The sequence below is a fragment of the Neodiprion lecontei genome, chromosome 2 (genome assembly GCF_021901455.1).
Source record: "Neodiprion lecontei isolate iyNeoLeco1 chromosome 2, iyNeoLeco1.1, whole genome shotgun sequence".
Taxonomy (NCBI): domain Eukaryota; kingdom Metazoa; phylum Arthropoda; class Insecta; order Hymenoptera; family Diprionidae; genus Neodiprion; species Neodiprion lecontei.
Window position 1 is genome coordinate 25,300,461 of NC_060261.1, and position 25,788 is coordinate 25,326,248.

Consider the following 25,788-nt stretch of genomic DNA (forward strand, 5'->3'; position numbering starts at 1 on the left):
TTGGTTTGTCTCACTGCGTTATACTTTCGGAACAATGTTCAGTACCACCAAAACACGTTGAAAACTTTATCCTCGGAAACCTAGGTGACCGAAGAGCCCGTTCTTGAATTTTACGAGTCCAAGGTTCGATACACTACATCGTACATTTGAAACAATGTTCAATACGACTAGTATAACCTAAAACAATCGAAAAAAGTTAGATTTTCCAAAAGTGGAGGGCTAGTAAAAAATATTTTGCAGCTTTTAGCAAGCCCGGGTTGACTGTTTTGGAAAATTGTTTAGAACAACTAGACCAAGCCGGAACAGCAAAAAAAAAGTTCGATTTTCCAAAAGTGAGGGGCTCGGTCAAAAAACGGTTTTTACTTTTGTCTTATTGTATTTTGTAAATCATCAATACAAACTTTTGGAACAATGTAGAACAAACCTTGAACAATTGTGAACGGTATTCAAAACATTAATTTGTTGGAAGTGGGGAGGCTAACTTCACGTGGGTGAATTTCAGACCTTCCTATAACGATGTAGAATAACGATTTGTCTTGAAAATACATCGAAATGATCTCGACCAACTTCAACCTCATAAAAATGATTGACAATTGAATTTTGTCAATAACATTTGTGGGCTTGGATTTTTTTTCAGACCAATTTAACCTGGTCAATTTTAGTCGCAACAACCGGGGTGGTGTTGAAATTCCGAGTTTGAAAAGTTCCGACAGCGGCAAACTTGGAATTTTTTTGTGAAGAAAGTTAAAGTATAGAAATCAAATTATGACGAAACATCAGAGTTTCGAATGGTCCCAAACCTAATGTTCAAAGTTCCGAAAGGACAAAGTGCCGAAAGGGTGTAACTCGGCCAAGTAAAAGATCCGAAAATGCGAATATAAGAATATTTAAAAATCTGAGACATCGAAATTCCGAATGATCGAAGATTTTCAGCTCTGTGAATTTCTGGCTTGGCGAAATTTTACGCTCGGAATCCAGGTAATTCAGATTTCCGGTTTTTCTAATTTTTTACACCCACTCGCTGAACATTAATTTTCGGAATTTTACTCCGTCGAAACTTTATTTTCCGGAACTTTGCTCTATCGTAAATTGAATTTTCGGTATCTTGCATTTCGGAACTTTGTTGTTTCGCGAAAGTTTGATTTCTCTACTTCAACTTTCGCTACCAATAGTTCGGATTTAAGCGCTTTCGGAACTTTTCAAATTCGGAGTGTCAACCTTGCCCCCAACCTTTCGTTTCGATACCTAAGCCAAATAGATTTCAAGGGATTTATCCATTAGCGAACGGATGAAGAGCTTTTATTTATGTAGCTTATACACGTAGGAGGATATCATTGGAATGTCATTTCACTTTAGTTCGTTTGCACCCCTCTAATTTATTGATAATGTACGTCGTTAAAGAGATTGTCAGACATGCGCATATAGATCCTGGATACATAAAAGAATTGAGAGTGGCGGGCACCAATTCAGAACTTTGCCCACCACTTACCAATACATGGGGTATTCACTGACAATTACTCCAACAGCCTCTCGCGTCACAAGTTATATTCCGTCAAAACTTTTACTGATTTTGAGGTTACATCAGCACTGTGAAATCACCGATTTTTCAATGGGCAAGTTTTTGTTATTTACAAATTTTCAAACACTTCCATACTTCCACCTTTTTCGAAAATTCTCAAGAATATGCCATATCATCTTTCTGTATTTTAACTTGTCTATTCTTGAACTTTCTACGTTTTTAAATTCTGGGAATTGAATCCTCCTGTTACGCGAAGACGCTAATTTTTAAAATAGTAACAAAAAGAGAAAAATAAACTCATTTCAGCTTCTACATAATTGCAACATACCGAGTCATTTATTCGTCGCTAAATGCGTGGCTCAGGTGAGAGAAGGGAAGAGCCGCTTATACGAGCGGTTCTCGAATAATATATAATGTCTCTGTATTTTTTAACAATCAATCAGATGTCTCATTTTTTTTTATTTTTGTGACAAATTTTTCTAAAACGTTGCTTACTGATCGTGGTGATGGAAAAATTACTAAACTTCTAAATGAAATGAAAACAAAAAACATGCAAACGATCTGAAAACGACGTGAAAAAAAGGAAAGGTGCATTCTTGAGAATTTTTAAAAATGTTGAATACTTATAACTCGGAAACCGCTAGGTGAAGGAGCGGAAAAACAAAAGAATCGAGACATTTTTACTTAGGTGTAATTATCACTGGCTTAATAGTTTCAACCGAACTAACGAAGATGAGGTCAGAACCCGATCGAGTTGACGTGGAATGCTTCATATACGTGTCTGCAACATATGTAGATATAGTAACGTGTCCAGGATCGATAAGAGGGCTCTTGAATGACTCATGTAATGCATCCATCCACTTGTTTTCCTCCACTCTGCTGCCGAATATAGGTATACCCTGTCCCTGGGTAAAAATATGTAAGTGTAAGCCGTGCACGCCATATTTGTTTTATATTCCTACGTAGGTATTATCATTTATACACCAGGTTATTCTGTGGCAATTTAACATTGGGTAAGTACGCCTGTATTTGTGCAATTTAGGGTACATTTCTTACCCAGATCAGTCTACACTTATGCAATTTAGGGAGTGAATTAGACGGCCATTCGTGAACAACGAGTCAAATGTCTGTTCGTAGAACGGATGTACTTCCGAATGCCGAAATCTAAGCAAATTGTGGTAAAATGTACCATCAATTGTACAAACCTAAGCGACTTTACTTTGTTCGTTAACCTTTGAGTCATAGTGTTAAGTATTCTTACCATATTCACTTTTTGTATGTTTTGAAAACTTTTTAACATATTTCCTCTCGGTTTTTTGCTATGTCTCGTAGTATACTAATGGATTTTCAATAGTCGCGAGTAATTATTGTGATATAATGTAAAGAATCATCGTTGGAAACAAATTGATTGAAAGAAATCGTGAACATTGAGGGAATAATTCATTTTCGAGAAAGTTACCCCTCTACACATATAAGTTTTTGGCTTCGCTGATTACGAATGTGAATTCAGATTTAAAAAATTCAGTATGGCGAATCCAATCAGTGACCCCGAAAACTCCTGCATACGATTTTTTTGACCGTATTTGATCAAATTCGAATTTTTCGGCCACCATATTGAATTTCTGAAATTGATTTCAGATTCGTAATATTCGACCCCAAAAACCCTTGACCAGATTTGATCAAATTAAAAATTTTCCATCATATTGGATCCACCATCTTGGATTTTTGAAATTTGATTTCAGATATGTAATTAGCAACCCCAAAACCCAGAGAATACTATCTTGTGAAAGTTGACTCAGCACAATAATGTGTCACTCAAAGGGTTAAATTACTTGCGTGTGACATTTTCACGTAATAACCCGTTATAACATACCTACTCACTTATGCGGACCGTTTGATCGAATTTTATTGCCGTGTAGAATGCGGCGTCTATTTAACACGACTTGAATTCTAATCAGCGCCGGAAATACTCTTGAATACACGCCTCGTACGTGAAAACTTGAGCTGTTAAAATTTACCATACCACATTTTTTTTTAAGCTATACCTGAATCTTTTTTCTGTATGTACATATACCTAACATCTTACTGATGCGACAAAGTTGCGCTCACAATTTGGTGAGAAATTTGATTTTTTACATCAAGAAAGAAATAATCGCACAATTTTTTTCCCCTTGCGGTTAACAGGAATTTTTTTAATTTTATCGTAAAAATCAACATTTTCAGCAACCAGAAAGTTTTCAATACGTTTGTGGCAAACTTTTTCTATACGTTGCAAAATGTATAAATTTTGAACATGTACAGCAGTATTAATATAATTCATGGGTCCACAAAAATGTGTGTGTATGTATGTAGTATAAGTACTACGTAATACCAAATAATACGTTTATCAGCGCCACTTCCGGTTGAAGTGGAAACTTTTCTGTACACATACCTATGTATATCATATCTGTTCAATAGATAAAAGTATATACATGTGTATTTTGTTCCGGTTAATCTTTATTATTATTTGCGATGATTCTTCAGGCGTTTCAGGCTCCTTTTTGTTGTTACACATTGCAGTGCGTTTATTGAAAAGAAATGTATGATTTCGTAAATCAACAATAACTGTGGACCGCATTGTACAAAAATTCTGCGGACGCCTGACGATCGAAAAAGTACAGAACGAAGAATATATAAACGATTACGAAAATGAACAAGACAAAAAAAAGCATGTTATTTTAAATTGGGATACATGAAATTTATATTTTCAAAGTGCGCGCTAATCGTTACTGTCAATTTCTAAACCTAAGTAAAACATAAAAAGTTTGAAGAAAATTAAGATTCTTTAGTTCAAAATGATTGTGCGTAATTGTGGACATGAGCTGCAAAAAATAAAAACAAATCTTAAACTTCTAGTATTACGTACGTACAAGATATGGTGGAACACGTTGTTTCTTTATAATCCGTAATGAAGGTACTAAGGTATTCGAGTACATATTAATTCGTTCTTGATACGCGCAACCATGCATAGTGTAATGATAGATACATGCATCGTGGCTTACATGCTCATAGAATCAATTTGTGTACACACGGAATAACGGACGATGTAATAAAGAAACACAATTAACCCCGAAAAATTAACGGTAAACATTCCGAGATGTAGTTCTCAAATTATCATGATGATAAAAACGTCACCTTTACACCTTTGCACAGCTTGTGGCAGTCGGTGAACTTGACTTTTTAATTGCACGTGTATACCCAATGCGTGTGTACAGCTGTTACACTTGATATTTGATTAACTTTCAGACTTGTCGGAAAGTAAGATAATGCCTGTACTATGGAAAATGCGAAAAGCTGACGCAGTTGATGAATTATCTCTGTTAGGCATGTATTTTGCACGTGTAATCTGGTTAACAAACTGTGCAGTGTACATTTATACTCCGTGTATAAGGTATACATAATCTTGAACGAGGAACGCTGAAATTGAGGTAATTTTTTTCTTTCTTTCCTTCTTGCTATACGACTTCTGTATTTATCGTATTAGTCGTCGATGTCGTGATTCCTGCTGCAGACTTCGTACGAGAAGACAAATAATACTACCAACACCTTGAATTGAACTTACTCAACGAAAGATATAAAAATTTTTATACGAAATCGGAATATTTATGAATAAATTAATTATGATTGACCAATCATCTATGTCTAATACCGTCTATTCTATACCTAGGGCAATATGGATAGAAGACTTCGTTGCGAGCTAATTGCACTTTCGTTTTATTACATTGAGTTGATAAAGAGTAAAATACGCTTTGAATATTGACTTTGACCGTTAACCATTTCAGTCACACATTTTTCAGCTCAATATTTTGGGATATTCAAAGTAACAAAGATCATTTGAAGTTGTAAATAAACTGTGATAAGGCTCGGACATGGAAATTTTTGAAGTGGGACGATCTGAGCATCCTACTGTGACTGAAATGGTTAAATACGAGCCTGGCGCGTGTGCCATTAGATGGCATCTTTACATATTTTGGATCAATAATATAATAAGCCGTAATTTGCGTCTTCAGTACCTTGTAGGTTTTATGATTTCTCAGGATTTTTCATGTTATTATGTTTGTAAGTTAAAATTAGATCCTTTAAGGGAGCTTTCCAGTGTGAAATTTTCAAAAAATCGATTTTTTTTTTTTTGCTTTATCGAATAGTATACACTCTTCCGAATATTCCCTGAAATTTTCATGCCGAAATTCAGATTATTTCGGTTACTGTACAGCATTTTTTGGAAGAAGGCAAGGGAGCGCTACAGCTGCCGCGTCGGCCGTCTGCCCGTGCGACTGTTATTTCTATTGTCTCGTTCCTACCTGCACGTACATGAACTTGGCTCGCCAATTGTCGAAAATGTGAATTCGGACTATTGCATAATTTGCCGTTAATTAGCCGTAAATTAGTCGCGCGACTTATTTTTTTGTCGCACTCAATTTTCAAAAAAAAAGCGGACGGCGTGCTAAATTCTTGAAAATCAATCAATCACTGTGTGTGGCAACTAGCCCCAAAGCACGTATTCTGCGGCAAGCAGATAGTAGAAATCGCTACGCAGTGTGCTGTGTGCACCTTCAATGAAGGTTACGACCCAATTTTAAAAATTTTGAAGACGATGGGATGCACGATAGGGCCGAGCGCCGCACATTTCGCCGCTAAGTACAAGAATGCGCGCATCATCCAAGCAAACCGCCAGGCGTCCCTGGATAGCAAAGAGGCGAGGACAGCTCGTCGGACTGAACAATCCATTGAGCACGATCTTTTCGAAGAAGCAGAAGGGATATTGTACGGACCTGGCATCGCTGATTGACCGTAAGTAAACGATTTACCTAAAATTTCCTCACTTGAAACTTTGAACGCGTTTTTCTCGAAACAGCATTTTTCAAAACGGTGTCCAACTTGGAGGGCAGAGTTTTAAAGCTATCGAGTTGAATTTTTTACACAATATTCTTAACGTCATTGTTTATCGTGCTATGGAAGCTTTTTTTTTTTTTTTGACATCTTCCTATTTTTTTGTAAAAAAAACTGCCAAAAAAAATGCTAAAATCGATACTTTTTGTTCAAACCGGCGCCATTTTTGCAAAAAAAAAAAAAAAGAAAAAAGCCTCCATAGCACGAAAGCCAATTATATACCGATCAATAATCTTTTTGTGTTTTTTGTTTCAGATCAAAATTGTGACCCCCAACGTGGACACCACATCCAAGTGCATTTTCTGCAACAATTGTTTCATCATTTTTATAGATATTAATTAATAAATAAATCGATCTTTAAAAAATTGTTTTGTATTCTTCAATACCCAATTAATATACAAAAAAAAAACCAGACCGATTAGATTATTTTTTCTTTAAAAAAAAAAATCGCGAAAAACAGCGATTTTTCGGGCTGTCACACTGGAAAGCTCCCTTAAGCGTTGCTGTAAAGTTCGCTTAGGCACTTTATACTCATAGAACGCAAGGTGCCGTAGTTTCACTTTTTGTGCCAGCGCGTTAACTGCAGACCCAGTCTTTCGTGCTTTCCTAAGCTGCGGTTGAGAAATAATCGTCATAGACATTTCTTTGGTGCAGTAGCCAAGCACTCGTAAAGCGCGCTCGTAAAAACAGCAATTATTCATACTTCGTTGTTTCTAGACGGGTCTGAGGAATGCAAATGAAAGACACCGGAAGATTCATAATGAAAATAATAATAATAGGAAAGAAAACTGGACGCGTAGTTTGTTTGCAGTTTTTTTTTTTTTTATATATCAAACTACTTTTTTGGTAAAAACTGCCGAGTTTTTTGGTTCCACATGGTCCTTGAAATTTTTCTAAGTCTGGAAAAAATACAAAATTTATTTATTTATTGCAATAATTGCACATGTAAACAAATGATCAAAATGCGTAATTTTCCACTTCTTGGTATTTTTGTTGGTTCGCCTTGTTGGATCTGCCAGTTTGAATTTTCGAATTTCGAGTTCAGATTCGTAATCAGTCACCCCAAAAATCGTGCAACATCGAGTTTTATCAAAATCAAAAACTTCTTGAAATGACATCCGCCATATTAGATCGGCCATTTTGAATTTTCGAACTTCGAGTTTAGATTCCTAATCAGTTACCGTAAAAGCCTATGTATCAAGAATTTCGAGTAAATCGTATGTAAGGAAAAATGTATGCGTGAAAGGTTTAATATATTGGAGTCTATAACGTGGACGGGGTCAGAACAAAATGACGTTGAAGCGGATAATCAGCTGGTTCTTTTAACCGCAATTTTTGCAAATATCAAGGTACGGAGAATTTTTGAATTTTTCTTTTGTGACAATGAGTCAATGTAAATTGAAATATGCGATGAACGACCACTTTCGGAAATAAATATTAATTATTTAGTTCCATAGTAAATTCACTGCTACCAGGTGGCGTCTTCTAAATTTAAAGATCTTAATATTCTTGTCAATTTCTTTCAGTTTTCTTTTATTTAATTTCATACTTCAATCCGTACGAAACTATCTTCCCCCTCGGCTGAAAAATATCTATAGTTGAATATAGAATTCTAACGACTCGATTCCATGGTTTAATGACAATAGTGCGTACCAAACAAACGATGCAAATTATATTAAAAATAAATTATCGCCGGCACCGCAGGGAAGAATCGAAGATTGGTTTGAAAATTGTATTTACATACTGACTTTACATACCTATGCATATAACGTACATACATTAACTAACCGTGTTCACACGTGGTTATATGTAGAAGTAGGTCGAATGTAGTCTTGTAGGATTAGGCGAGGTTTCTTTATGTCCCGAGTTTAGTGGAGCTGAATTAATAAGATTTAATGCTTTGATGGTACAGTGACGTCACAGAACAAGGAACCCATAAACGATCGATTGATTTGTTTGGCCGTAGGCGTGTGTACGTTTTATATCTCGTTTTATATTCTTCTAGGTCTCATCTATTGTGTCTTCGTGCAGTTTACCCGTTTCACATTCACAATATTTATCATCTTCGACCCGAGTTCGTGATGACGTACGTTCGCGAAAATGATAACGGATTCATCCTGCGTGTTATCAACCGTCGATTTTCGTTACCCCTTCTGACGACAAACGCTTTTATGTATTGTTCAGTTTCAATGGATAGAATATGTACTTGGCAATATGCAGAACATATTGATTGTTCGATAATCCGCCGTTCTTCTATTCAGCGATGTTGTATATACGCAATCGATGCGTATGTGATGTATAATTTGACTCTGTTTTAACGTGTTCGGAAAAGACCTCGAATTCGGAGTATGTGGCAGATCTAATTTTGTGAACAGTATTCGTTCGAATTTGCCAAGTGATTTCTTTAGCATTCAAGATCTTGAGGCGAGACATTTTTTTTTCTTAATCAAATTTGTGAAGGATGAAAACTGTCCTGATAAAAAGTCTTAGAATTTTATAACTGTATGCTAGGATGTCCCATATTTAGGGTGTTGACGAATTTTTTCAAGCATACCCCGCAAATCAGTTTCAAATAATTGTATGCTTGAAAAATCTCGTCAACACCCTAAATATGGGACACCGCACTGTATACATCCTAAAATTCAAAGAAAGAAGTCAACTTCATTTTCTTGGTAATCCAGTACAAATATCAATCAACCCTCGTGGAATATTGCGAGCAGATGTCAAAGTAGTTCATCTGCGGTCGTGTGATGCATGGGAAACTTTTCCTACACGACGCAATCATTTTCATGAACATCAATTACGCAAACAGAATTCAATTACCTCTTACGCTTCGATACATTCCTAAGTACGAGTATATGTAGACCGCAATTCATTCATTTCTCGCAACGGTGCCATCAAGAAGCGGGAATGGTATACCGATAATTGTGTGGCGTTCTATATTGCCGATCGTGAGAATAACTGTAATAGCGACGGAGTAATGACATTAACGAATATGCCACAACGGTTTTGATGTGACTATGAGATTTTCTTCTTCGGGAAACCTAACTTTCACGCATGTACGGAGATGAGACATTTTTTTCAGACTTGATAAAAGAACACACTTTACTATAATGGATTGCTAGCTTTTAAAAACGTGCAATCTGTGACCTCTATAAATATGAAAATGTATGAAAAAGTAGCCTGACATCAATATTATTATCCCTTTGAAGCATACGTACACTTTTCTTTGCAGTCAAAATCTTTGAAACATGAGAGTTCTGGCGTTCGCAGATTTTGAAAATGGGGTCAGATCTGAGAATTTTTCAAAATTCAAAATGGCGGATCTAACATGAGTGAATAGGTTACATTTTTCGTACTTTCAGTTCGCCATATTGGATCCGCCATCTTCAATTTTGAAATTTTGACGTCGGATTCGTTTTTAGCAACCCCAAAGACGCAGGATTACAGAGTTCGACTTTTCTAGTCCCCGTAACTTTCCCACAATCACATTTACTCTGTAAAAACAGACATTTTCAATACTGTTTATTTATAGCGCCCCCTATATTCACAGAATCATCATAATCCCACTTAAAACATCAACATTGACATCATAGAAAGTCAACTATGAAAACAAAATTATAGCTTTATCTCAAAAATTGAATGTAAATCTTGAATAACTGTTTCACAAAAAGATGTTTCATATATGAGACGCTGTGTCGGAAAAGGTTATGAAACTGAAGCCTCTCGTTCTAAACTTGATTTTCGAGTAAACAGTGCCTCAGTTGTCTGAGCTTAACTGCGGACGCATGTATAACGGCGAGCCTTGGAAAAATTGTCGATATCTATCACCGTATACGATTATACATATATACACAATATACCTGCCTTACATTTACTCCTAACAAGGATTTATTTCTCTTTCTTTCTTGGGTACCGGACGCTTTTATAGGAACCGATTGCTAGAGTTCCTTGGGAACTTATTTGCCATCATTTTTCCGGAAAACAAATATTTGTAAAGAAAAAATGCCTCCTCCCGGTTTAAAAAAATTGAAGGTCAATTGTTGCGCTATCAGTTATTATAATAGTTTCAAAAATACCGAGTAAACTGTTATATACTGTCCATATGCGACAGGGCGATTCAAAACGAATGGTTAATTTCGTGCCATGGCGTGACCGTAGAAGCTTATGATTGGCTGAGTCATTGGCGTAGACACGGGAAAGCCCTTCGGTTGGGACAAATACCGTCGATTTGGCGCTGTCGTCAATTTCACGTAAGGTCTCCTATAAGCTACTTTATAAGTTTACAAGTGATGGTTAATTAAGTCACAGCACATTCATTTGTAAGTCGGAAGATATATTACCGCAAAATTTCCTCACCATCAAAATGCACTTTTTCGGTTTTAAACCGGATTAACCAGTCAATGAAAATTAGCTGTAAAGATTTTCTTTCAGAACTCTCCATTTAATCGGATGGTGCTGTAAATGGTCTGTATAAAATCGATTCGGTGTAATCATGGCCGTTGGTCACGGACTGTGAAACAAAACGCATGAAAAAAATAATTCTAGAAATTTTTTTTTTGGAACCTTTCATTTAATTGATCAATTCTGTACATTTGACAGGCTCGTCCAGCAGTAATTTTCGAACCAATTAGGAAATATTTTCTGTAAATTTGTGGTATGATTAGTTAATCGACTAGATAGTTAGTATCAAGTTTTTACGGCGTAAAAATAGTCATTAACTCGGCGTGCAGATCTATACCTATGGTATAATATCATATCCATATCGATGGTCAAACCTGCTTATGTTACATACAAATACCTACCGCCATGCTTATCACCTTCTTTCTCTTTCTGTTCTTAGGACCAGTACGAGAATCTCTCGTTGCACACACAAAAAGGTATCGAATTTCTGGAGCGATATGGACATTTCATACGTGATAGATGCACCATCGAAGTTGAGTACGCCGCAAAACTAAGGTAATTATCGTTTTTCGATCATACATTTTACACCTATATCTCCAAAAAGCACCTCATTGCAGGTGTGAAACCGTTGTGCCAAGTACATTAAAGTGGCAACTACCAATAAAAATTTACGATGCAACTAACAAGGAAGGTATCCCCAGGTCGATCTTTCTGATTTGATTTCTTTTGTAACGCGTTATAGTAGACTAAAAATTAAGCGACACGTATGTTTTTTTTTTTTTTGTCTGCCATTAAGCACTTCAAAAGTGTGAAACCATCCGCCAAAGCAAGGCATGTCAAGGGGTGATTTGGGAGATCCACCCACAAGAACATAATCTTTTTTAACAAATCCATCTGAAAAAGTTTTATCGTAACCAAAAATGAAAAATGTAATATCATCAATAAAAAAAAAAAAAAAACCTGCCAAATTGCCTCTTGACGTGCCTTACTTTGGAGGATTTGAGGGGAACACGTTTCTCAGAATCTCGGTTCCTCCACTCTGACTATAAACGTTCGTTCTTGAGAATTAGTTTTCGACTATATCAATAGTACCGCGCGAAAAAGTGTAACTTTCGTACCTTTGTGTTTCATTTACGTACGTACTACTGAATCACTAAAGTAAGTATCTACAGTGATGGTCAGAAGTATTCGTACAGTGGATAAATTTAAATAAAATAAGGATTCATTTTTTTAAGTTAATTTATTTATTCAAACTTGTGCTGTTTTATTTCATGGCTGGATACTGATGTAAAGAAACACATAGAATCGGTTTGATTTTCTTATGTTGCGTAGACGAGTCGCCGTTATGGCAAGGACAATACTTTTATCATTAACTGTACGTATTTCACCAGCGGCACTGTTGAGAAAGATTGTGGAAAATGCATCATGTTAAAGTTAATAACGTTACCGCAACAATTCATGCTGAAGAAAAACCGTCATGTTGCAATTTTGGAAATCTCAGTTCCTTCAAAATCGTTGTAAAAATAATAAAATAGTGACTTTTTCACAATGTTTCGCTATGATAACGTTATTAACTTAAACGTCGTGAAAATGCCTGAGTGTAGTATGGTAGTAGGAGAAGCACCCGAGCACGACTTAGAGGGAAGTGGCACTATTGAGAGGTTGTACTGTAGGTACACTTGAAACTCAGCTTGATCATCACGAACAAACTGAGAACAATTCTTTTCCTGCTAATATTGATTTGCATGCGTGGCTAGTCTCGCCATTTGTTCCTTCAAATGTCTTGGAGAAATAAAAATTAAAAACGAATTACTCGTTTAAACCACGTGCCTTGCTGGGGGGGGGGGGGGGTTAAGTATCTAGGGTTTCCAATTACCTGATACAGTAAAAAAAATTTAATTTGTGGTCAAAATTAGCACATAAATAGTAATAAATTCTAGTTATAACTTGTTTGAATTTTCAAACTTGAAGAATCTAAAAACATATTGGTCATAATTGAAATGTCAACCGTGCATTAGGTTGCAGGCTGTACTAGTTTGGTTGTATTTCACTAGACGCCGCATCGTACCAAGTATAAACAATCACAAAGCAAGTGACACATGGGTGTAAATCGAATATGTGTGCATTACGACGTACATATATTACACACACGCGACAGAGTTCAGGGCCAAACTGGGCTCTACACGCTGCTGGTCATACACCGCACCGTAATGTTATATTAAAGAGATCCGTTGTGCCCTCCCTGAATACCGTCTACTGTATTATTTTCGTAGTAATGTCGAGAGCGTTGCCTTTGCGTACATACAGCGGCAGATTACATACCTATGTAGGTGTATAGGCATGCGTAAAAACGGAGTACAACATATTATATAGTAAAAGCCTTGCTGAAGTTAAACTCATGCGTACATTGACATTATTTCATGCAAACTTCATGATTGTTTGTTCAACATTTACTCTTTTGTACTTAGGTACAAAAAAAAAATTAAAATGTTTTAATTAGAGAGTTTATTTTAGTACAATTTTGCTGAGAGCTTGAAAAGACAAAGAGAAATACATCTAATAGAATGATTTCAAATGTGGGATGTCAAAAATCTACGTACGTAATTGCGATTTTTACCGTATTTGAAATATGTTAATCGAATTGTCGATACAAATATAATGTTTTCAGTAGGAATGGTCAATAAATAATTTTATTCAACTTCAATATCAATCCCCGTCTTTTCTGCGTTTTATTATAGTCTCTAGTTTTCGTTAGGGTATTAAAGAAGTTGGATTTAACCTTGGACGACCTTGAATATGCAAGGTCTGCACTTATTCGTCATTGAACACGTGTGCGATGGACGTCGCCATTTTCGCTGCCGCGGCTTGTTCTCACTGAAGGGTCATGTGTTCAGCATTTAATAAATGCCCCTGTATGCACCTATGCGTACATTATACTTATAATAAGTAAGATGCAACGATAAAGTTGAATACCTATCAAAGAATTTTGAAATAACCCATGCAGTGTCCTCTTCTTTCTTCTTCCGGACGTTGTCGATTTTACATCGTAAACATTTTCTTTTTTCTCTTTAATATTACACCCCGAAGTAATAATTCGCTTGAGACATTATCTTGTAATACTTCATATGTACCTGCATTCTGCCGTATACGTTTGTGTAGTACATATTTAGATGTACCTACGTAAGCATAAATCTGTCGTTGTATGTTGTACATACGTAGGTATCAAGACTTCCAGTGCACGGACTGCTCAGCTAATATAGACGGTGTTATTACACTTTTTCCCCTCTTTTAGTTACGTTACTTTGTGTGCACGAAGCGTGGTTCGCTTCCTGGATTCTGCTAACTAAATATCTATGTCTAATACACTGCATTACACTTGAAAGTGGGCAATCTCGAGCAATTCATGAAAACACATGTAACGCTTTTTTTTTATATCGCTTTTGGAGTCTAATTTCGAAAAATGCTACAATCAGTGTTTAGGTATCCGCACGAGCTACCGCTAGAAGCAAAAACCAAGTCGATATCTCATCGGATCCAGAAGATATTGTTAAATCAGCGAAATCACGTTTCACCCGTTTTCATACTCTTAGGAGTCGAATTTCGAAAAGTCTTTTCTCAATGGGTTGTTACGTCATAAAAGAAGCATACTTCCCAAATTTCATATCTATACGTCGAGGCGTTCGAGCCGGGCGTTGATACATTATTCCAGACATCTTCTTGTTGAGATTGTCACTTTGCAATATGTCATCTGGTGGAAAAAAATCAAACTAATGCAACCAGGCTGACAGCTGACCGTTGACAGTTAATTTATGTGACATAAGCAATTCGAAACCCCAAAAATCACGATTTGCCTCCATTAAAATTAAAAACTTAGGTTATCTAGTGATAAAATGGCGCCTACAACCAGGCTTTGACGTCATGAGGACATTTTCTAATAGGGATGGGCAATTCTTTCAAAAGAATTGATTCGTGGATAGATCTTGAATCGTCTTATCGAGAATCGATTTACTGAAAAATCGACTGCAATGAATCGATCTAGTAAGAATCGATTTTAAAAATCGTAAAAATTGAAAAGAAATGTTTGAAAGGTTTTTTTTTAATAATTATAATTTGCCCCACATTTTTTTAATTCATAATGATGAAAAAAAAATTATCTAAAACAATGTTTTATTATTACTCTTTTACAAATATAAATAATTTTTGAGGATTCTTTACAGTGTTATATATAAAAAAAAAACGTGAAAAATAGTAATTTCGCGCTAACGTTTAATCTTTCATCTGCCATTCTTTAAGCGTCAACGAATTTAAAAAAAAGTAATTGCTGTAGGTGATCTGGAGAAAGTCGGTTTCTGTTCTCCGTTAAAATATTGCCAGAAAAGACAACGCGCAGCCGCAGAATCGCGAATTCGCCTATAGGCGCCACTAGTCGATTCTTAGCATGAAGGATCGATTCATGGAAAATCGAGACAATAAAGAATCGATACAAAAGATCGATTTTTTAAACCTCATGGATCGATCTAGGCAGAATCGAATCGAGATCGCCCATCCCTATTTTCTAATAAATAAATAGGTAGATAGAGATATATAGTTGTGGAAAATGTCGAGTATTTAGAGATAATGCGAAAATCTCTTGTCGTAATGGCCAAACAACAATGCTCATTTCTTGTAATAGCGTCCAGAGCTGAGGGACTTTCCGTGATTTTTGAAATCACAAGGAATAAAATGATACCTCGCCCAGCGTTATTTTCTACAATACTTTCTACAGAAAAATTAATTTCGAAATGGTATGTGTCTCGAGTAGTAAAATTTTTATCCTCAAATAGCACTTCATATTCCAATAGTCCGGTTCCAAATATAGTGCCTTGAATCTAGAAATGGGCGGTCAGCTTAAAACGTTTGAAAAATTTCAATATCGTATAAATTTGTCAGTACTTTTATCAATTTATGATGTAATAGTAATATTTTCATCGTCATAATAACAAGGAAGTTTAATGGAAAAAAGTTTTTACTTTCATACCTGCCATAAAGTGGAGTATAAAAGTAATTAAGTAATATTTTTTTATATTCGTTAAAAATGATAATTGCAAAAGTTATTAGCAATTGAACCTCGTTGTTTTTGCCACTTGAGATGTCTAAGTTATGTCCCGCAGTACTTTTTTTTTCTAGCTATTGTATCTACTTAGACGTTGCTTCAAATATGCCCTAAACATTTTTCTCCGAACTACTGAAATATAAATTAAACAATCTCATGGAACTTTCTCGTTGCTAGAGAGCATAAACAATGGAATTTCGATGATCTTGACAAAACTTGCGTCGAAAATTGCAGAGACTTATGATCTAATTTTTTCTGACCACTCTAATGATGCTAACAAAGAGTTTGTGTGTATTCTTCTTTACTTTCTGATAAATTGCAATTTTCCGAATTTTTTTTTCATTTTCCTTTCATTAGGTGCTTCATTTTTATAAAGCAAATTTTTTTCCGACATATTACATACGATCAGCAACTTGTAAGTATATTCACGTTGTATACCATAAATAATAACTACGCCGTGTAAACGTTCACGAAATGTTTTCATAATTTCCGGGAACATAATATTGAAAATTACGTTAGTTGGAATTAAAGCAGCCAATTTTTATGAGGGGTAAAACAGACTGGCACAATGCGCCTAAATAAAATTATGCGAAACGTAGCGTCAAACTTTTACACTGCGTGTGTTTCATGCCAACAGCAATATTCTTTTCAATTCAAATATTATCATCACTATGTACTCGCCACACAATTTTTTATTATTTACTGTTGCTCTCTCTGTTTCTCGGTCTCTATTTTTGTAAACTTTCGTTGAAGAAAGAAAAAACATGTTGAACTGAAAGCATACGAGTACACGTTTTGCTTGAGCTTCTTCAATGTACACGAATTATACTGCAATGTGATATTTGAATTACGGCAATCGACTACCGGTGACCGTAATTTTACTTTTTCAACTTCTTGAGGTTGATCACAATTGAATACATTAGTTTATTTTTTCTGCTACAGGAGACTTGTCAAGAGTTATCAGCCGAAAAAAAAGGAGGAGGAAGATTACCAGTGAGTAAAAAAGAGAAATATTTCTTGTACTATAAATAGGAATTTTATTCCAATCAAATTTTATACTGTATTGCTATACTGTATATGAAGGTTGCTTGATGAAAACCAGAACGTCTATACGCTTATCATCAAATAGCTTGAAAGGTGTTTGCTGGCTGCGCACCGTCTATACATAAATATTTTACACTTGAAAGATGGCAGTTTTTTTTTTTTTCCATCCAAAATTAAACAGTTTTTATTTTTGTTCGGTAAACTTCTGGAAATTAAAATTGCAGTTTTCCCAAGATTAACCGTGCTTGACAAATTCTGGCGACTATTTAGAAAGTTAATATAACAGTATGTTCTGGAATCTTAATTAATTTTGTACTATGTCAAAGTATGAAGTACCAGTGGTCATTTTAAATTGACGTATAGAGTACCATAATTTTTTTTTTTGTCAACGGTTTTTACTCTTTCCATCTTGTGATCCAGACGGTATATCCTTAATTAATGATGATAAATTGGGAAACGTAATTAAATTTGTTCATTTTGAATCAAAGATGCTGATAATTATTTTCTGTTATAAAAGGTACAGTCCATGCCGTGCCTTTAAGCTGGAATTGAACGAAGTGAACGATCAAGCAGGCCAGAGAGAACTTATAGCCGAAAATCTGCAGGCGAATGTCCTTCGAGAGCTAAATATTCTTGTAAAAGACTTCAAGGAAGATCGAAAGAAACATTTGCAGGAAGGAGCCAGATTAATGGCGTCACTTGCTGGTCAGATAGGAAATTTAGAACGTGCCAGAAAAGCTTATGAAAAAGCATTTCGCGAAGCGGAGAGAGCGTTGGATAATTATCAAAGGGCCGATGCTGACCTTAATCTTTCTAGGGCCGAGGTTTGTAATTTTCTGGGAAACAAATACATACATCTATAATCAAGAATGTAAATTATATGCTGAATTCATGGCAAAAGATTTCGAAATAAGAATTCTTCTTCTAATATGTATAAACCAACATAAAAAATGTTGAAAATAATACAAAAGTGAATTTCACAGGTAGAGAAACAGAGAATGAACATGACTGTGAAAACGCAGCAGTGCGAAGAGGCAAAAACGGAGTATGCGAATCAGTTGCAAAAAACAAACGACATGCAAACGCTACATTACCATACAGCGATGCCCGACGTTTTCCAACATTTGCAGGTACATATTCAACGAATAATATCTACAGAAAACACTTTTAAACCAGACAAAATATTTTCGATAGATCTAGAAATTGCACCGGGTTTACTTCGTGAAAATTTTGCATGGTCAATTCAATACACATATGTATATATGTTGGGGTGTTTTAGAAAAAATAATTTGCAATTTTCCACGATGGCACCCCCTAAAATGTTTATTTACGCTAAAAGAAAGATTCTGTCAAAAGACTAGCGTTCTACATTATGTGGAAGATTATGCTCAGTTAATACTTCATTTTTATAAATTTGTTTAAACTTATGAGGTATTACGAATGAAATTTTCATTCTATCGCTTACATCAATTATAATATTAATTTACGTGACAAAGAAGACCCACACTTGTAATATTAAATCTTCAGTTGATATTTGAGAAGCATATCTTACAACTTTTTCATTATTAATTCAATAAAATAGTTATAATTTAATATGAAATCTTAATTTAGAAGATTATGATTCCCGGTTGATTTATTGTTGTATTATGGATCGAGATCTTTTGTTTGAATATAAATGTTAGGAAAGAAATAATTGAAGTGCTACAACGTGTATCTTCACAAATTCAAAAACATGTAAAAACAAGTGCAAAATCAAATAAGCGTGATCTTGCACATAACGCAAAACGCTCGTCTTTTGACAGAATATTTCTTTCATGGACAATTATATGTTTTTGAAACATTCTAATATACATATTATATGATTCTTCAATTGAGCGCAATAACAATTAGGCTGAAATCATTACAGGTTTATGTGATAATCTGATATGTTACTTCGGAATATATTCATCTGATCAAAAGTCCATGTCAGGTGATTTGTATAGAATTAAGTTATGAATATAATTCGACGGTAATGTTCATTAATGCCTTAGGCTTCCGGGAAACTAGTTTTCGCTCTGAAACAAAATGCGAGTTTAACTTTATATGAATTATGCAACAATGACTTCCAATCTCTCACCTCGGCTGCATCGCTGGTCATTGTCACATAATTCGTATAGAATCGAGCTTGAGTTTTATTTCGGATTGAAAACAAGTTAGCTGAAAGCCCAAATCATTAATGCACATTACTGTACATAGGATACGAAAATTGTCACTAACAAGAGATACACGATAATATAACTAATTTTAAATTATCATTCACCGAACCATTTCAATCAAAAATTACGGTGCTCAATTTTTTTTCTTCTTGTAATAAAGGTATAGGTTTCTGATGAATCTTATCGGAACTTAATATAGCCATTGGTTAAATTTGTTTCATCTTTCTTTCGTTTTCACTTTTTTTTTTGACTAGACTATGCACTATTGGTACATCCTTAATTAAAATATCTCTTAGTACAGTAAATTTTTTAAAACCCACGCATTTCAAGTAAACAAGCCGGATGATTAGAAATCTTGGAGCACATTGTCGTATAATTTTTTTCAATGCTAAAAACTTTTTAAAGGTACTAACTTTTAATTAACCTTTCTCCAATAGAACTTGGGATTTAATTGGAATTAACTTTCTACTTATAATATAAATGTTATTCTGCGAATAGAAGAGCAAATTTTGCGAACATAGCAAAAGTTAAGTTCGTTCACACTGTGAATCTTTTTTTTCGAGAGGTTCCTAATAGTTTGAATACAAGAAACACTGTCTGCAGGAACTGGATGAAAAAAGGGTGAAGAACATGCGGAATTACATGATGAAATCTGTGGCAATCGAAAGAGCCGTCGCTCCAATTATTGAACAATGCTTGGACGGGATAGAAAAAGCGGCGAATGAAATTAATGAGAAAGAAGACACGCTGTTGGTCATCGAACGTTACAAAAGCGGCTTTCAACCACCGGGGGATTTTCCATTTGAGGATTTATCAGCTGCAAAATCATACGATAGTAACAGCCAGTTATCTCAGCCAGTGATGCAACCAATCCATAATCACCTCACCGTTAAAGGAACAGTTTCCGGTGGGAAGATTAAAAAACGTGTGGGTCTTTTCGGAATATTCAGCAGTAACAAGGTAACATTTGTTCCGATTTTCTTTTCCCTATTCTCCGTGTTTCATCAGCTATTCATTATTTATTTATTAAAATCTTTCAAATCTACACAGTATTAATGTTCGCACTGGTTTAGTGATGATTGGTTAGATATATGTAGCCACACACAGTGTTGGGCGTTTTTGTTTAATTAATTGTATTTTAATTACAAATTAAAGTTTAATTTGTAATTGAAAGTACGAAAATTATTTATTACAATTTCAATTTGCAATTAGAAGAATAAAAAATGCAATTACAATTGTAATTTGAAATTACAAAAATTTCAACTACAAGTTTCGAATGTAATTAGTATCGATTTTTCTCCCAACTACAAATTTCAAATGTAATTAGAATCGATTTTTCTTGTAATGTAATAGTAATGTAAACAAATTACAAATGTAATTAGTATCGGTTTTTCTTTCAATTAGAATCGAATTCCCCTGCAATTAAATGTTTTAAATGATTTTCATATCATTTTAGAACTAATTACAATAATACTTCAGGCATTTATGGGTCATTCTAAGGAAATATGAGCAACCTCGAGAATGTGCCATAATTGAATTTCATGAAAATATCAATGACTTCCGCTATGTATGAAACTTTCTAAATATATATGACTGACTTAAAGAGTACACATGGGTTGTTCCAAGGGAGCATGACTGACTTCATACACATATGGATTCCAACTAAATATCAATGATTTAGAATACCTATGGATCATTCCATTTATAAATAGATTCGAGGACTCGAAATTTATTGAGCTTAGAGCTTTTCGAAAAAGCTGTGTTTGCATAATTTAAGATATCAGGCTTCAATTTTCTACAAATTACATTACAAGATGATTGGAATTCTGAAATATTGTGAAAAATAAAGAGTTTACATGAAAGTTATTGCAAGCCTGAAACAAACTGCAAGTTGAAACTTGAAAAAAAAAACATCACATTTAATTACTCATTACATTGTGAATTTGTAATTAAAAAATGTAATTACTCCATACTTTGAGCATTTGTAATTAAATTTAATTTAATTACTTATGTAAGCAGTTGTAATTGAAATCCATTCAATTACTTTAAGCATTTGGTATTACATTTGTATAATTTAATTACATTCCTACAATATTTTTAAAACAATATTTAGTAAAATCAGTTATCAAAGTCAGTCACATTTCATTGCGATAACCCAAAAGTTATCGGTATTATTAATACTTACAGGGAATGACCCATATATACTTGCAATTTTACATATTTCCTTTGGAATACTCCGAGTTACTGATATACATGAAATACCCATATATACCTGAAGTCATTATCACTTACGTTGAATGATTCAGTCACTCGTGTATCCGCCGAATGACCCACATACCTATACCTGAAGTATGATTGCAATTATTTCGCAAAATGACATAAATTATTACTTATCCTTATTACCTACTTACTTATTTATTTTTGCGTTGTAATTAGAAAAAAAAAAGATTCCGAGTACATTCGTAGTTTGTAATTAAAAGTAAAACTGACTAATTACTTTTTTAATATATAATTAAAAGAAAGACTGAAACTAATTACTTTTCTAGTTTGTAATTATAAAAAAACCATACTAATTAGATTTGTAATTTATAATTAGAAGAAAAATCGATTGTAATTACATTTGTAATTTGTAATTAGGAAAAAAAAACTGTTCTAATTACACTCGTAATTTGTAATCAGGAGAAAAATCGATACTAATTACATTCGTAATTTGTAATTAAAAGAATAAGCGACATGCGATTGTAATTAGTAAGTTTTTCTTTCCTACTTATAAATTGAAAATGTCATTAGTATTTTATTTTCTTTTAATTAGTAATTTCGATGTACTTAATTACACAAAGTAATTAGTGGTGCCCAACACTGGTCACACAGATGTATGTTGTACTCAAACTTTGGTTGAAACAGGGCTTGCAGCAAGTTACTTTTCCATCTTATCCCCACTTTTTGACCTCATTTTATTAATTTTCTTTCAAACTTATCTGAACTGCAACTGAGGTATTCAGCAACATTGATAGAAGTGTAATTAATTATTACCAGAATATCGAGTAACAAATAATAGTAAATTCGAGTTATTTTCTGCACTTTAAAAAACAATTTTTTTTTGTTTTAAGAATTGGTGTATCGTAACGTAATATTTTGGTGCCTAAATTTATTTGTTCGTTCGTCAGAATATTCTTAAATTTCGTATGCATTTTTCGAGATGCTGTAATTTTGACACAAACAAATAATATCCTTGAATATGATGTAATGACCAAGTATTCAAAAATTAAATATCTAAAATATTATTGGTTAGCATCAAAAGTACATGATTTTGGGATACACTGAATTTCAAAAGGTTCAAAAATTGAATGACGTGATCTGTACTTTACAAAAACTACGTTATTTTCCAAATTAATTTAATTTCACCTTGAAGTACTAGTAATCTGCCTAGAAGAGAGTAAAATGTTCCAAATATGACAAAAAGGTCCTTGAAAAAATTCTATTTCTTTTTTTAAGTTTATATACAATTACTTATATGTAATATCCTCTTATTGCGTTTTAAGCAGAGGAACGACTCCCCTTGTTTTTCTTCTGATGGTTCGTTGTCAGCTTCCCAGATAACATTGCTAGCAATATTGGAACCAGTTGTGTCCTCCATTGCTATCAATATTCGAGCAAATCATTCTAAACACAAGCTGTCAGCAAAATATCTGCTAAATGCAAGCAAGTTTTGCTATGCACCAAAATAACAAACAATTATTACTGTACATTATTTTGCTGCACAAAAATTATTTCACGATAATTTTTGGTAAAAACTCATCACCAATCACAGCAAGCGAAGCAGACTTTTTGCACAGACACACTTCGTTATCTGGGTTCTAATTCTGTAATTCAAGTGCATATGATACAAGCATGAATTAGGTGAAAAAAATGAATTGATTATATAAGTGTCTTGATGAGCAGGCGCGGGTCCAGTGGTGAGGAGTAGGGGGCGAAGTGGGCTAACCTCTACCCTACCCTAAAAAAATTGTCCTGGATCTGCGCCTGTGATCAGTTGTAGGATGTGCACTGTAACATGGTATAAACACGGTAGATAATTCATTGACTGATTGAAACCGTTATTTTGGTTTTACTATTTCAAGAAAACATCCTCTGAATTTGTTTTTATTTCTTATTACACATCAGGTTTAATTTAACTTGCTTCTTTCTTGAGTGTTTGTTCTGTCAAATGATGGTGATTTAATTTCTTCTATACCTTTCTCTTAATTTGGTGGATGGTTCTTCGATCTGTCTCTCTGGTCTCTCTGTCATGTTTCCAATCCACAACCTATGAAATTGGATGCCATCCCACTTAGTAAGTACATATAGTGATAATTGCTACCTGCTTGTCTATCGTCCGCACATCTGAACATTAATAATTGCATCTACATCTAAGAAAATTCACCAGACTGTTGTCGTCGGGCATTTTCAAACCTGGTGAAAAAAATTCTAAGACATATATTATCTTTTAGAGAAAAAGTTTGCATCATTATGATAATGTTAGAGACTTTTAGAGACATTCTGAAGATTTTCTGGAATGATCTCGTATTCTTTCTAAACTCTATTTTCTGTTCATTATTTTAAAAACGCGAATTTTGTTGGTCTTTTACCATTCCTGACCAAGTTTCAGAGGAGCATGAAAATCTGACTAATTTCCAGGTATAACTCCTATATTTTTAAAGCCTCTTCATTTCGCAATTTTGAAGAAAGCGGAATTCTGTTTAGTTGATTTATTTATTTATTTTTTTTTTTTTCAATGTATTCACTGATGAAACTGCATTATTGAACACTAAATCTGACATCTCAGAAACAATAAATTTTCAATGAAAATGGAATTATAAAAAATTTTCCAATATGTTGAATGGTATTGTATTAGTAATTTTTCTCCATAAATATTCTGAAATTAATTTTATACATAGCAATTAATAAATTTCTACGAGAAAAAGATTATCCGAATTGGTCACAGATTTTTCTGCAAAACTAAGAAACTGTAAAGTCACATTCTGAGTGAATTCTTAAAAATTGTGGAAATTTTTTGAGAATGATTTTCACCATGGAAGGCATAATTATTACTTGTCAGCTTCAACGGCAATATTACCCTGTCTCTGCATTCAATAATTTAGCCAGAAAATGCCCAAATGTATTGAATGACATACAACATGATGTGTGACTTACTGCTTTTGTGATTTGTTTCATGCTTACGACAGAAGTTGATCGAGGTGTGCATTGCTTTAAAGGTCTGTCTCTTCTATAATATTTAATAATTGGCCAGTACGCTGAACGAACTTGCCTATAAACATAAAACATGTTCCACAACCCATTTCAGTTCATAAAGTATAAAAAAATGTAAATAAATCGCGTGTCTATGATTTTCACATTAACTCATCAACTGTAATAAACTAGCTTAAAACATTTCAGGATTGCTTGAGCATAGCTGTTTTTATTTTTCATTTAATTTATATTATTATTATTAGTACTTAGTTTAAAAAATTTGACAAATTAATTGCTAACCCTTTGCGGCACAGCATCTCATATTTGAGACACTTTGATTGAAGCTGTTATTCAAAATTTATGTTCAATTTTTGGAATATTGTTGTCATTTTTCTTTGCACAATTAGACTTCTAAGATGTCAATATTGATGTTTTAAGAGGGATTATGATGAATTCCCGATTATAGGAAGCACTTTAAATAAACAAAGTGTTGAAAATGCCTATTTTTACAGAATAAATGTAATTGTGGGAAGCTTATGAGGACTAGAAAAGTGGAACTCAGTAATTTTGGATTCTCGGGCTCGTTGAAGACGAATCCGAAGTCAGAATTTAAAAATTCAAGATTGCGGATCCAGTATCATATTAGATCCGTCATTTTGAATTTTCAAAATTTCTCAGATCCGAGCTTATCTTTGAAATCAGCGACTTCGAGAACCCTAACATACCCAGTTTCAAGAAATTTGACAACGCAATATTCTGTCGAGTATTTCTCAATATTTTGAGACACAGAACTATTATTTGCAACTCTATAATCAACGTGGGTTTTCCACTACCGTCATGTTATAGAACAACGTACCTGGTTATGGTGATGGTGCAAAGGAGGATTGCAGCGATTTGCCGCCAAATCAACGGAAAAAGCGCCTTCAGCAACGGATCGACGAAATACAAGCGAAGATCCAACAGGAAACCGCTGCGCGGGATGGTCTCATGAAAATGAAAGGTGTCTACGAACAAAATCCTGCCTTGGGTGATCCTATGAGTATAGAGGGTCAACTCAACGAATCCAGTCATAAATTGGACAAACTTGGGGCTGAGCTAACTAAGTTTCAAGGATATTTTGATGAAGCTATGCGTGCTGGCCTTAACTTATCAAGGTAATCATTACAAGTCTCGGAAATAATTTTATATGGATGTCGAATAAAATTACAGTATTTTGTGAATTCTCCATTGAGAACTTTTGAACTATTTTTCTTCTATATTACAGTACCATCCAAAAGTTTGGAATCACCTTTTGAATTTTTATTGTTGGAGATCCTGGCCATGAGAAGGTGCAAGTGAATGATTCGGGTAGTATTTGAAAGTAGAAGATACTAGTA

The 25,788-nt window shown here is 34.3% G+C and overlaps 1 protein-coding gene across 5 annotated transcripts in view; it reads left to right on the top strand.

Moving 5' to 3' along the window:
* The window catches only part of LOC107218783 (formin-binding protein 1-like), a 45,114-nt gene that overhangs the window by 11,877 nt on the left and 7,449 nt on the right, over nucleotides 1-25,788 (top strand). For 2 of the 5 annotated variants that reach the window (XM_015656789.2, XM_015656790.2), the window contains exons 2-8: nucleotides 11,292-11,407; nucleotides 16,887-16,937; nucleotides 17,506-17,812; nucleotides 17,972-18,118; nucleotides 19,787-20,143; nucleotides 24,409-24,438; nucleotides 25,259-25,566. In XM_015656789.2, the coding sequence (XP_015512275.1) occupies nucleotides 11,292-11,407; nucleotides 16,887-16,937; nucleotides 17,506-17,812; nucleotides 17,972-18,118; nucleotides 19,787-20,143; nucleotides 24,409-24,438; nucleotides 25,259-25,566 (1,316 nt within the window). The remainder of the gene's footprint in view (nucleotides 1-11,291; nucleotides 11,408-16,886; nucleotides 16,938-17,505; nucleotides 17,813-17,971; nucleotides 18,119-19,786; nucleotides 20,144-24,408; nucleotides 24,439-25,258; nucleotides 25,567-25,788) is intronic. The other 3 variants (XM_046731543.1, XM_015656792.2, XM_015656791.2) reach the window with 3 other exon arrangements.